Genomic DNA, 13,709 nt, shown 5'->3' with positions numbered 1-13,709 from the left:
ACACTGAGAGGGGGAACAACATGATGAAAAATTCACTGCATAACAAAAATAGTAGAAAAACATAACAAGGAACTGCAGTAATGGTTCCAGTTCTTAGAGACCACAGAAAAACTGAAACAGTGAATGTGAGATGGGAAATGACATGCCTCAATAGCTTCCGTTCATGACAGCCAGCTGGTATTGCCCAACTATTGCACTGTGTTTGCATTTGGATAGCGCTTGTATGAAGGATTTTGCCACAGTAGGAACTTAGAATGAAGAATTCATATTGCTTTACTTCTAATTTACAAGTCAAACAAAAAAAATGTTGTTATTAAAGCTTGTACTTACCGACTACAGACATGGTCTATAAGAAGAGACACAGAGTCTAGATTATTGTCCAGCTTTGTATTGTGGTATAGGCATCGGTCTCGTTGAAGCTCCACTGCTTGACGCAACAGAGTTTGTAAGCGTCTGGGAGGAAGCATCACAGAGGGTGGCAAGTAAGCTGTCCAAACAAATGTGAAATAATTTATAAAACACATGAAAATTTTTTGTAAAGTGCACAATATTATTAGTCTGGTCTCTTGTTCTTCCTGCTTTTGTCCTCAAAACATACTTGTCCATAGAGCTCTCAAAAACAGTACATAAATAATGCTAAGAAGGAATATGTTACTCACCCAGTTAGCACTCATTTGTAGCTTTAAGTACAGTATATTTACATGCTCTACATACTCCTGCCATCTAGTGTTGATGAAGCTGTGTTGCTATGGTAGGATAGTCCTATGGAAATGTTCTGAGAGGAAATCTGTTAAGGGGCTTGCGGTCAAGGGAAAGACTGAGACAGACTTTGGGAATTAAAGTATAGGGAGAACCTCATTTTGCCCTGGTGTTGGAAGGGCAAAAGCTGAAGGAGTGTGCATAGCGTGGAATGTTTAGGAAGGTGGTAAGAAGCGCTAGACAATATCTGTGTTGGACTATACTTGGTGGATGCGTAGCAAATCAATGTTTTGAGGTGGCGGCACCCTTAGTGGGAGTACCTCTTCATTGGTCAGTGCTGGTGTTGCCCCTGTGTAACTAGTGCATGTATCCCCTGCCTGCTTTCTGGTGATTCTAGGGAAGTGATCCCTGCTGCATCTTTATACTGTTGGCTTCGACCCTTGGTGGATGAAGGAAAGGAGGAGGGAAGGGGTGTTTTTGCCTATTTTAGTATCTTTTTAAATCTCTTCCACCATTTTGCCATACTTCTGGATCAAAGAGGTGCTCTGAATCAAAGGCCAACAAGATGCTGTTGCACCTCTGGCTTGAAGCAAGTTATAGAGCCTCAAATGACTTTGTTGGATCACAGAGATGTTAACCTCCCTGGCTCCTGTATCAATGGCATTCAAAGTACCTTGTATGGTGACATTGGAGATGACTTTACTCGCTGATAGATCTCCTCCCCCTTTTCCTGAATTACCCTGGAGGTGCTGCAGCAGACTGTCTCCCATTGTTGGGCCCTATAGTAATGTGAGAGCAAGCCCACCAAGTAAACAATCCAACAGTGCGTGCCAGTTCCCACCTTGACCCTCTTCCATACAGCATCAATTCTCTTGCTATTCTTTTCCAGTGGGAGAAGCATCTTCTGTGATATGCACAGATGCAAGTTTACAGGCAGTATGCACCACAAGGAGTCTGGAGGAATGTTTCCCCTGATGAAAATAGGGTTTGAGGGAGAAGGCTTATATTGTTTTCACCACTCTGGGAGTAACCACCTGGACACTGGTTGGCTCCTTAAAGATGTCTGTAGCAGTCTTGAGCGCTTCTTTAGAAATTAAGGAATTGCATGAAGAATGCTGACTTGGATAGTGGAAGGAAGATTAACTTTGTTAGTTGAGGCTGTTGCATGCTTGAAGCACTTGGGTTGTGACAGAGCATCCAGCATCCTCTGTGGTGGAGTATCTATCGTGGGCTCCATCTCAGAAGTCAACCTCCTGCTTTTCGGTATCTGCTCAGAGGTCTTTGGGCCCTTGAAGGAAATGTTTCCCTTGTGTAAATGAATGTAGATTTGCTGCTGTTTCTCATCAATTTTCTCCTGCAGTCTAAAGGATGATCTTTAAGAATCAGTGGAGCTAGCAGTGGAGGGTAGTCTTGGTTCAGAGTGTTTTTGGCACCAACGGTCTCTTTGGGGGGGGGGGGGGGGGGAAGGCGGCAAAGGGGGGACTGGGAGTCAACACTTTTTATGGTTCTTAAAGGCGTGTCAACATAGAACAGTATTACAGCTTTGATGGTTGCTTCAGCTTATCAGTATGCCTAGGCCAATCGAGATAGATAGATGCATGCCTTTGGCACAGCCTCTCTTCGGATTTGATGCCCTGCTTCGGTGCCGACTTAAGCCCAAAGGCTGGGCAGGCCCTTAAGACGGTACAGGTTTACATGCTGGAATAAATACCTCTTCATGTGGCTTTCTGTGAGATTCGTGGTGCCGGGTTCAAACATACTAATGACCCTAGGGAGTCCTTCTGGTTAAAAGCACTGTGGGGTACATATAGAGAACACCTTAAGGCTCAGAAGCATGGGATTAGATTAAATCTGGGCTGTGCTGGAGCGCAGGGCATCCTTGTGATTTGTAGTCTTCTTGTTCCTCTTCCTTGGTTTTGGGGGTTGGGGTGTCAGGGATCAGCCCAAAAGATGTGGGGCGCGGCATCTATGGATTGGTGCTGTGTTGTGATGTGTGCCAGACGTCAATCTCTATGCTTCCAACGGGTCTTTTTATAGCAAAAAGCCAAGCAGAAGACAAATTTGGTGTCCTTGTGATCTGGGGAAAAGCATAGGTTACACACCCTTTTGCAAGTCGATTTAGGAGTATTTCATGTGAAACAAGTGCACTTTTTTAAGGGTGTATGTTCCATTACTCTATGTAGCTCTAATTCTTTTGAGTCAATGGAATGAAAGGCAACAACGGAGGCCCGACAGGACATGAGCACCAATGGTTGGTGACCCGGTGTTAGAGTGTGCTGCTCTTGTCTTACGATTTGCATTAGGTGTTGACGTAAATCTGAGAACAGGTGCTGATGAAATGCTCCTCTAAATGAAGATTGCAGTTTTTACTACAGAGCCCAAAACAACAGCATCAAATGCATAGAGTCTGGGAGCCTCGTTGGCACACGTCCGAAAACCATGCACATTACTTTCCCTACTAAGGGAGCAGTCACAGTATACCTTGTGACTCGAAGAAACTTCAAACAAAAAACACCTTGCAACAGCAGTGTCCATTACTAGAAGTCAGGAGTATGCAGAGCAGGTGTACCCAGAACTACACGATACAAAACCATTGTTATCAGTTAATAGGCTGTGTAGATAGACAAATGAAGGTACAAAAGTTACATGTGAAATCTGCAACTATATAGCTACACACCAGCACTCTGAGTAAACTTTGAGAAATCGACTAATGTCCTGCACAAAGGCACATTACTAACGCAACTCAATCCAGTTTGCACCAAGCTGGGGACTCCTTTAACTACGTGGGCTTACAAACTACAAAACACAAACGTAGATGCTGGAACATGAACATCACACCATTAATTTAACATATAAAATTAGATTTTGAGAAGTGGAGCACTTACACTCGCTCAATAATGGGCAGTGAGGTAATATTCAAGGCAATCTTAGTACCTAAATTCTTATATACTTCTACATATGCACAATTCCACTAAGCTTCACCATGGACTTGCATTCATTGCTCAAATACTTATGGGCATTCCAAGACTGTCCTCTTAAAAAGTGCGTGCAGCCATCATATGATGGGTTGCTCAGGATACCAGACATTCGACCATACTACGGGACATCACAAATGATCCAAAGTAATGAATGGGTGTTTGGTGAAAGATACGAATGGGCCTTCAGTTTAGAAATCCACCTTATTGAGAGCCCGAAGCTGCTGGCCCTTATATGTGATGCACTAATCCCCACCGAATGCCGACAATTACTAGAACACTTTTGGTGCAGTGCTTTAGAAAGGAGTGAAGTGTTGGGTAATACTCACTGGCTAAATTTCATTATGGCATGGTATTTGGCTTGCTCACTTTACAGGCACAAATGGGTCCTGGTTGCATCAAAGCAGGGTTATGTCTTGGAAACTAACAGACTTTTCCCCTAAATAAATAATATTTTTATAGATATATGCAACTGTGTCACACACTTGCGCCCTCCAAAGATAAACTTAAATCCATTCCTGAAATTAATCCCCTAGAACAAAAAGAGACAACAGAACTAGTCAGGAGAGGAATTTCTTAAGTTTACAGACCATTAGTACTTAACATGCCAGATCCATAAATACATAAATGAAGAAAAAAAAAAACAAGAAAAAAAACGCAACCTCTACACACACACGTTAGGAGAAACACTGGGGAGCTATGAGAAGCAGAGTAGATTGAAGCCAAAATGGGCTTGAACATGGTAGCAATTTCCACCAGTCTCAGATTAATGTAGTTTAAATCAGATGTACTGCAATCCAGAGAGGCTCTGGAGATTGGGTAGGAGTGAAAGCCGTAACTGTAAACCATGCAAAAAACACCAGAGGCATCTATGCCTACTACTTGAATTAGCCCCGTAAATAACTACTAGAAACCCATACAAAGACTGAAGAGGATCACTAGGCAACAGATAACATCGAACCCAAACTGAACTGGTAAGCAAGGCAACAACTGATGGAAGGAGGCGGCAATCAATATTGCCAAGAGAAACCTACCCGGATAAGGGGGACGTGAGACCCCCCCAGCCCCATCCCCAAACTACTGAAGGATGGACAGTTGTGCTCAAGCAGAAGAAACTGTCTATTAACGCCATGTTTTTTTTTGTGGAGCTACAAAAAGATCTGGGGTATGTCGATACATAAATATACATACATTATTATTTTATATATATATATAAGAAAAGACTTCTTCGAAGAAAAACAACTTGTAACACTCCGAGCCCAACACCAGATGGCGGGATGTGCACAGCATGTGAATCTGCAGCGACTAATGCCACGAACAGATGTACACTGGGATATATATATGGGAAAATGTCACTTACCCAGTGTACATCTGTTCGTGGCATTAGTCGCTGCAGATTCACATGCTGTGCACATCCCGCCATCTGGTGTTGGGCTCGGAGTGTTACAAGTTGTTTTTCTTCGAAGAAGTCTTTGAGTCACGAGACCGAGGGACTCCTCCCATTTCGACACCATTGCGCATGGGCGTCGACTCCATCTTAGATTGTTTTCCCCGCAGAGGGTGAGGTAGGAGTTGTGTATGCTAGTAATAGTGCCCATGCAATGGAGTGAATGCGTATGTACATAATGAAGTTTAAAGTAATATATTTACAAATGTACAAATGTTTAAGATCTACTTCTGAACGGCTACAGGCTCCCGGGGAGGCGGGTGGGCGCATGTGAATCTGCAGCGACTAATGCCACGAACAGATGTATACTGGGTAAGTGACATTTTCCGTTCGATGGCATGTGTGGCTGCAGATACACATGCTGTGCATAGACTAATAAGCAGTTATCTCCCCAAAAGCGGTGGTTCAGCCTGTAGGAGTTGAAGTAGTTTGAAATAATGTTCTTAGGACACCTTGACCTATTGTTGCTTGTTGTGCAGTTAACACATCTACACAGTAGTGCTTGGTAAATGTATGAGGCGTAGACCATGTTGCTGCCTTACATATTTCGTTCATTGGAATATTTCCTAGAAAGGCCATGGTAGCACCTTTCTTTCTGGTTGAGTGTGCCTTTGGTGTAATAGGCAGTTCTCTTTTAGCTTTAAGATAGCATGTTTGAATGCACTTAACTATCCATCTAGCAATGCCTTGTCTTGAAATTGGATTTCCTGTATGAGGTTTTTGAAAGGCGATAAATAGTTGTTTTGTCTTTCGAATTAGTTTTGTTCTGTCAATGTAGTACATTAGTGCTCTTTTGATGTCTAATGTATGTAGTGCTCTTTCAGCTACAGAATCTGGCTGTGGGAAGAACACTGGTAATTCTACTGTTTGATTCAAGTGGAACGGTGAGATTACTTTTGGTAAAAATTTAGGATTGGTCCATAGAACAACTTTATTTTTGTGTATTTGAATAAATGGTTCTTGAATGGTAAATGCTTGAATCTCACTCACTCTTCTTAGAGATGTGATGGCAATTAAAAATGCAACTTTCCACGTTAAGTATTGCATTTCACAAGAGTGCATTAAGACAATGTTGAGGTTCCATGAAGGAACCGGTGGTGTTCTTGGTGGTATAATTCTCTTTAGGCCTTCCATAAACGCTTTTATGACTGGTATCCTAAAATAATGAAGTTGAGTGCGGAATTTGCAGGTAAGCTGAAATTGCCGTAAGATGTATTTTAATGGAAGAGAAAGCTAGTTTAGATTTCTGCAAATGTAGTAAGTATCCTACTATCTCTTTTGCAGATGCGTGTAAAGCTTGAATTTGATTATTATGGCAGTAATAAACAAATCTTTTCCACTTATTTGCATAACAGTGTCTAGTGGTAGTTCTAGCCTGTTTTATGACCTCCATACATTCCTGTGTGAGGTCGAAGTGCCCGAATTCTAGGATTTCAGGAGCCAAATTGCTAGATTCAGCGATGCTGGATTTGGATGTCTGATCTGTTGTTTGTGTTGTGTTAACAGATCTGGTCTGTTTGGCAGTTTGATATGAGGTACTACTGAAAGGTCTAGTAGTGTTGTGTACCAAGGTTGCCTTGCCCATGTTGGTGCTATTAGTATGAGTTTGAGTTGGTTTTGACTCAACTTGTTTACTAGATATGGAAGAAGTGGGAGAGGGGGAAAAGCGTACGCAAATATCCCTGACCAGTTCATCCATAGTGCATTGCCCTGAGACTGATGTTGTGGGTACCTGGATGCGAAGTTTTGGCATTTTGAGTTTTCTTTTGTTGCAAATAGATCCATTTGTGGCGTTCCCCACATTCTGAAGTAAGTGTTCAGTATTTGGGGGTGAATTTCCCATTCGTGGATCTGTTGGTGATCCCGAGAGAGATTGTCTGTTAACTGATTCTGAATCCCTGGAATAAATTGTGCTATTAGGCGAATGTGGTTGTGAATCGCCCCATTGCCATATTTTTTGTGTTAGGAGACACAACTGTGTCGAGTGTGTTCCTCCCTGTTTGTTTAGGTAATACATTGTTGTCATGTTGTCTGTTTTGACAAGAGTGTATTTGTGGGTTATTATGGGTTGAAATGCTTTCAGAGCTAGAAATACCGCTAACAGTTCTAAGTGGTTTATATGAAACTGTTTTTGCTGAATGTCCCATTGTCCTTGGATGCTGTGCTGATTGAGGTGTGCTCCCCACCCTGTCATGGATGCATCTGTTGTTATTACGTATTGTGGCACTGGGTCTTGAAAAGGCCGCCCTTGGTTTAAATTTATACTGTTCCGCCATTGAAGCGAGATGTATGTTTGGCGGTCTATCAACACCAGACCCTGTTGACCTTGTGCCTGTGACCACTGTGATGCTAGGCACTGTTGTAAGGGCCGCATGTGCAACCTTGCGTTTGGGACAATGGCTATGCATGAGGACATCATGCCTAGGAGTTTCATTACTAATTTGACCTGTATCTTTTGGTTTGGATACATGGCTTGTATGACATTTTGGAATGTTTGGACTCTTTGTGGACTTGGAGTGGCAATTCCTTTTACTGTGTTGATTGTTGCTCCTAGGTATTGCTGTGTTTGACACGGCAGAAGGTGTGACTTTGAGTAATTGATTGAAAAAGCTAGTTTGTGTAGGGTTTCTATGACGTAATTTGGGTCTTGTGAACACTGTTTTTGCGTGTTGCGTGTTGGTTTTGATTAACCAATCGTCTAGGTACGGGAACACATGTATTTGCTGCCTTCTGATATGTGCAGCTACTACTGCTAGACATTTTGTAAAAACTCTTGGCGCAGTTGTTATTCCGAATGGCAACACTTTGAATTGGTAATGTATCCCTTGGAATACAAACCTTAGGTACTTCCTGTGTGAAGGATGTATTGGTATATGGAAATAGTGTTGTCATGTAGTCTTGTTGCTTGAGCAGTGGGATTACTTCTTGTAATGTAACCATGTGAAAATGGTCTGATTTGATGTATGTATTTAATATTCTGAGATCTAGTATAGGTCTTAGAGTTTTGTCTTTTTTGGGTATCAGAAAGTACAGTGAGTAAACTCCTGTGTTTAGTTCTTGTTTTGGTACTAATTCTATTGCTTCTTTTTGGAGCAATGCTTGAACTTCTAATCCTAGAAGATTTATATGTTGTTTCGACATACTGTGTGTTTTCGGTGGGACTGTTGGAGGGAATTCACGAAATTCTATGCAATAGCCATGCTGGATAATTGCTAGTACCCAAGTATCTGTTGTTATCTCCTCCCAATGTTTGTAAAATTGGCTTAATCTTCCCCCCACAGGTGTTATGTGATGGGGATGTGTGACTTGTGAGTCACTGCTTATTTTGAGGACTTTTGGGGCTTTGGAATTTTCCTCTACTTCTTTGGAATTGTCCCCCTCTATATTGCCCCCGAAAACTTCCCCGCTGATATTGGCTTTGGTAAGTGGGCCTTGTTTGTGATGTTGTGGTTTCTGTAGGTTGTCCTCGAAACCCTCCCCTAAAAGGTGTTTTGTGAAAGGTGCCTCTGCTCTGCGGGGAGTAGAGTGCGCCCATGGCTTTTGCCGTATCAGTGTCTTTCTTGAGTTTCTCAATAGCAGTGTCGACTTCCGGCCCAAACAACTGCTGTTCATTAAATGGCATATTTAGCACGGCTTGTTGAATTTCCGGCTTGAAACCTGACGTGAGGAGCCATGCGTGCCTTCTTATTGCAGTATTTACTGTCCTTGCAGCCGTATCTGCTGCATCCATTGAAGACCGTATCTGATTATTAGAGATACTTTGTCCTTCTTCCACCACTTGTTGTCTCTTTTTTGGAACTCCTTGGGTAAGTGTTTGTAAGGAAATGCCTCCTTGGCATGGTTACCCCCTGACTTTTTGCCTTTGCTGATGCTATGTTTTGAATTGAAAGTGTGCTGAGGCCTGCTAACCAGGCCCCAGCACCAGTGTTCTTTCCCGAACCTGTACTTTTGATTCCACAATTGGCACACCCTGGCATCCAGGTAAGTCCCTTGTAACTGGTACCCCTGGTACCAAGGGCCCCGATTCCAGAGGAGGTCTCTAAGGGCTGCAGCATATCTTATGCCACCCTGGGGACCCCTCACTCAGCACAGACACACTGCTTACCAGCTTGTGTGTGCTGGTGAGAACAAAACAAGTAAGTCGACATGGCACCCCCCTCAGTGTGCCATGCCAACCTCACACTGCCTATGCAGTATAGATAAGTCACCCCTCTAGTAGGCCTTACAGCTGTAAGGCAGGGTGCACTATACCATAGGTGAGGGCACCAGGGCATGGGTACTGTGCCCCTACAGTGTCTAAGCCAAACCTTAGACATTGTAAGTGCAGGGTAGCCATAAGAGTATATGGTCTGGGAGTCTGTCAAACACGGACTCCACAGCACCATAATGGCTACACTGAAAACTGGGAAGTTTGGTATCAAACTTCTCAGCACAATAAATGCACACTGATGCCAGTGTACATTTTATTGTGAAATACACCCCAGAGGGCACCTTAGAGGTGCCCCCTGAAACCTTAACCGACTATCTGTGTAGGCTGACTGGTTCCAGCAGCCTGCCACAACCGAGACATGTTGCTGGCCCCATGGGGAGAGTGCCTTTGTCACTCTGAGGCCAGTAACAAAGCCTGCACTGGGTGGAGATGCTAACACCTCCCCCAGGCAGGAGCTGTAACACCTGGCGGTGAGCCTCAAAGGCTTACCCCCTTTGTTCCAGCACCACAGGGCACTCCAGCTAGTGGAGTTGCCCGCCCCCTCCGGCCACGGCCCCCACTTTTGGCGGCAAGGCCGGAGGAAATAATGAGAATAACAAGGAGGAGTCACTGGCCAGTCAGGACAGCCACTAAGGTGTACTGAGCTGGAGTGACTAACTTTTAGAAATCCTCCATCTTGCAGATGGAGGATTCCCCAATAGGACTAGGGATGTGACCCCCCTCCCCTTGGGAGGAGGCACAAAGAGGGTGTACCCACCCTCAGGGCTAGTAGCCATTGGCTACTAACCCCCCAGACCTAAACACGCCCTTAAATTTAGTATTTAAGGGCTTCCCTGAACCTAAAGATTTAGATTCCTGCAACTTACAAGAAGAGGACTGCTGAGCTGAAAGACCCCTGCAGAGGAAGAAAAGAAGACACCAACTGCTTTGGCCCCAGACCTACCGGCCTGTCTCCTGCCTTCCAAAGAAACCTGCTCCAGCGACGCTTTCCCAAGGACCAGCGACCTCTGAATCCTCAGAGGACTGCCCTGCTTCAAGAAAGACTAGAAACTCCCGAGGACAGCGGCACTGCTCCAAAAGAACTGCAACTTTGTTACAGAGGAGCAGATTTAAAGACCCCTGCAAATCCCCGCAAGAAGCGTGAGACTTGCAACACTGCACCCGGTGACCCCGACTCGACTGGTGGAGAACCAACACCTCAGGGAGGACCCTCCGGCGACTCCGAGACCGTGAGTAACCAAAGTTGTCCCCCCTGAGCCCCCTCAGCGACGAGTGCAGAGGGAATCCCGAGGCTCCCCCTGACCGCGACTGCCTGAAACCTAAAGTCCCGACGGCTGGAAAAGACCCTGCATCCGCAGCCCCCAGCACCTGAAGGAACGGAACTCCTGTGCAGGAGTGACCCCCAGGAGGCCCTCTCCCTTGCCCAGGTGGTGGCTACCCCGAGGAGCCCCCCCCCTTGCCTGCCTGCACCGCTGAAGAGACCACTTGGTCTCCCATTGAAACCTACAGAGAACCCAACGCTTGTTTGCACCCTGCACCCGGCCGCCCCCGCGCTGCTGAGGGTGTACTTTTTGTGCTGACTTGTGTCCCCCCCGGTGCCCTACAAAACCCCCCTGGTCTGCCCTCCGAAGACGCGGGTACTTACCTGCTGGCAGACCGGAACCGGGGCACCCCCTTCTCTCCATTGAAGCCTATGCGTTTTGGGCACCTCTTTGACCTCTGCACCTGACCGGCCCTGAGCTGCTGGTGTGGTAACTTTGGGGTTGCTCTGAACCCCCAACGGTGGGCTACCTTGGACCCAAACCTGAGACTTGTAAGTGATTTACTTACCTGCTAAAACTAACAATAACTTACCTCCCCCCAGGAACTGTGAAAATTGCACTAAGTGTCCACTTTTAAAACATCTATTTGTGTTTTATGTGAAAGGTATATATGCTACTGTAATTATTCAAAGTTCCAAAAGTACTTACCTGCAATACCTTTCAAATGAGATATTACATGTAGAATGTGAACCTGTGGTTCTTAAAATAAACTAAGAAAATATATTTTTCTATAACAAAACCTATTGGCTGGATTTGTCTCAGTGTGTGTTCCTCATTTATTGCCTGTGTGTATGTACAACAAATGCTTAACACTACTCCTTTGATAAGCCTACTGCTCGACCACACTACCACAAAATAGAGCATTAGTATTATCTCTTTTTGCCACTATCTTCCCTATAAGGGGAACCCTTGGACTCTGTGCATACTATTGCTTACTTTGAAATAGTGCATACAGAGCCAACTTCCTACATTGGTGGATCAGCGGTGGGGTACAAGACTTTGCATTTGCTGGACTACTCAGCCAATACCTGATCACACGACAAATTCCAAAAATTGTCATTAGAAATTGTTTTTGCAATTTGAACTATTTTTTTCTAAATTCTTAAAAGACCTGCTAGGGCCTTGTGTTAGATCCTGTTTAGCATTTCTTTTAGAGTTTAAAAGTTTGGTAAAAGTTTGAATTAGAACCTAGAACTAGTTTTAGATTCTTAAAAAGTATTCCAACTTTTAGAAGCATAATGTCTACTGCAGAGATGAATGTGGTGGAACTCGACACCACACCTTACCTCCATCTTAAGATGAGGGAGCTAAGGTCACTCTGTAAAATAAAGAAAATAGTAATGGGCCCCAGACCTTCCAAACTACAGCTCCAGGAGCTGTTGGCAGAGTTTGAAAAGGCCAACCCCTCTGAGGATGGCAATTCAGAGGATGATGATGATAGTGACTTGGAGGGTGATTCCCCCCTACCAGTCCTATCTAGGGAAGACAGGGCCTCTCAAGCCCGGACTCCAAGCATAATAGTCAGAGATGCTGGCTCCCTCACAGGAGGGACCAACCTCTCTGAAATCACTGAGGATAACTCCAGTGAAGAGGACATCCAGTTAGCCAGGATGGCCAAAAGATTGGCTTTGGAAAGACAGATCCTAGCCATAGAAAGGGAAAGACAAGAGATGGGCCTAGGACCCATCAATGGTGGCAGCAACATAAATAGGGTCAGAGATTCTCCTGACATGTTGAAAATCCCTAAAGGGATTGTAACTAAATATGAAGATGGTGATGACATCACCAAATGGTTCACAGCTTTTGAGAGGGCTTGTGTAACCAGAAAAGTGAACAAATCTCACTGGGGTGCTCTCCTTTGGGAAATGTTCACAGGAAAGTGTAGGGATAGACTCCTCACACTCTCTGGAAAAGATGCAGAATCTTATGACCTCATGAAGGGTACCCTGATTGAGGGCTTTGGATTCTCCACTGAGGAGTATAGGATTAGATTCAGGGGGGCTCAAAAATCCTCGAGCCAGACCTGGGTTGACTTTGTAGACTACTCAGTAAAAACACTAGATGGTTGGATTCAAGGCAGTGGTGTAAGTAATTATGATGGGCTGTACAATTTATTTGTGAAAGAACACCTATTAAGTAATTGTTTCAATGATAAACTGCATCAGCATCTGGTAGACCTAGGACCAATTTCTCCCCAAGAATTGGGAAAGAAGGCGGACCATTGGGTCAAGACTAGGGTGTCCAAAACTTCCACAGGGGGTGACCAAAAGAAAGGGGTCACAAAACCTCCCCAGGGGAAGGGTGGTGAGACAGCCAAAAACAAACATAGTAAAGAGTCTTCTACAGGCCCCCAAAAACCTGCACAGGAGGGTGGGCCCAGAGCCTCTTCACAAAACAAATCTGGGTACAAGGGTAAAAACTTTGATCCCAAAAAGGCCTGGTGTCGTAGCTGTAGTCAGTCTGGACACCAAACTGGAGACAAGGCCTGTCCCAAGAAAAATACCACTTCAAACTCCACTCCAGCTAACACTGGAATGGCTAGTCTCCAAGTGGGATCAACAGTGTGCCCAGAGCAAATCAGGTGTCACACTGAAGCTACATTAGTCTCTGAGGGTGGGGTGGATTTAGCCACACTGGCTGCCTGGCCCCCTAACATGCAAAAATACAGGCAGCAGCTCTTAATTAATGGGACAAGTGTAGAGGGCCTGAGGGATACAGGTGCCAGTGTCACTATGGTGACAGAGAAACTGGTTTCCCCTGGCCAATACCTGACTGGACAAACCTATCCAGTCACCAATGCTGACAATCAAACTAAAGTACATCCCATGGCAATGGTAACTTTAGAGTGGGGAGGGGTCAATGGCCTGAAACAGGTGGTGGTCTCCTCAAATATCCCAGTAGACTGTTTGCTTGGAAATGACCTGGAGTCCTCAGCATGGTCTGAGGTGGAACTGAAAACCCATGCAGCCATGCTGGGTATCCCTGAACTGGTGTGTGTCAAAACAAGGGCACAGTGCAAGGCACAGGGTGAAAAAGTAGAGCTGGAGTCTGGAAAA

General features: G+C 44.7%; 1 protein-coding gene across 3 annotated transcripts in view; it reads right to left on the bottom strand.

Annotated features, from left to right (window-relative positions):
• Positions 1-13,709, bottom strand: part of WDR26 (WD repeat domain 26) — a 569,671-nt gene that overhangs the window by 396,877 nt on the left and 159,085 nt on the right. For all 3 annotated transcript variants that reach the window (XM_069233823.1, XM_069233822.1, XM_069233824.1), the window contains exon 6: positions 331-487. In XM_069233823.1, coding sequence (XP_069089924.1) covers positions 331-487 — 157 coding nt within the window. The remainder of the gene's footprint in view (positions 1-330; positions 488-13,709) is intronic.

Source organism: Pleurodeles waltl, chromosome 5 (assembly GCF_031143425.1).
Source record: "Pleurodeles waltl isolate 20211129_DDA chromosome 5, aPleWal1.hap1.20221129, whole genome shotgun sequence".
Lineage (NCBI taxonomy): Eukaryota > Metazoa > Chordata > Amphibia > Caudata > Salamandridae > Pleurodeles > Pleurodeles waltl.
Note: the sequence above shows the minus strand (reverse complement) of the source record. Positions and strands in the feature narration are given on the sequence as shown.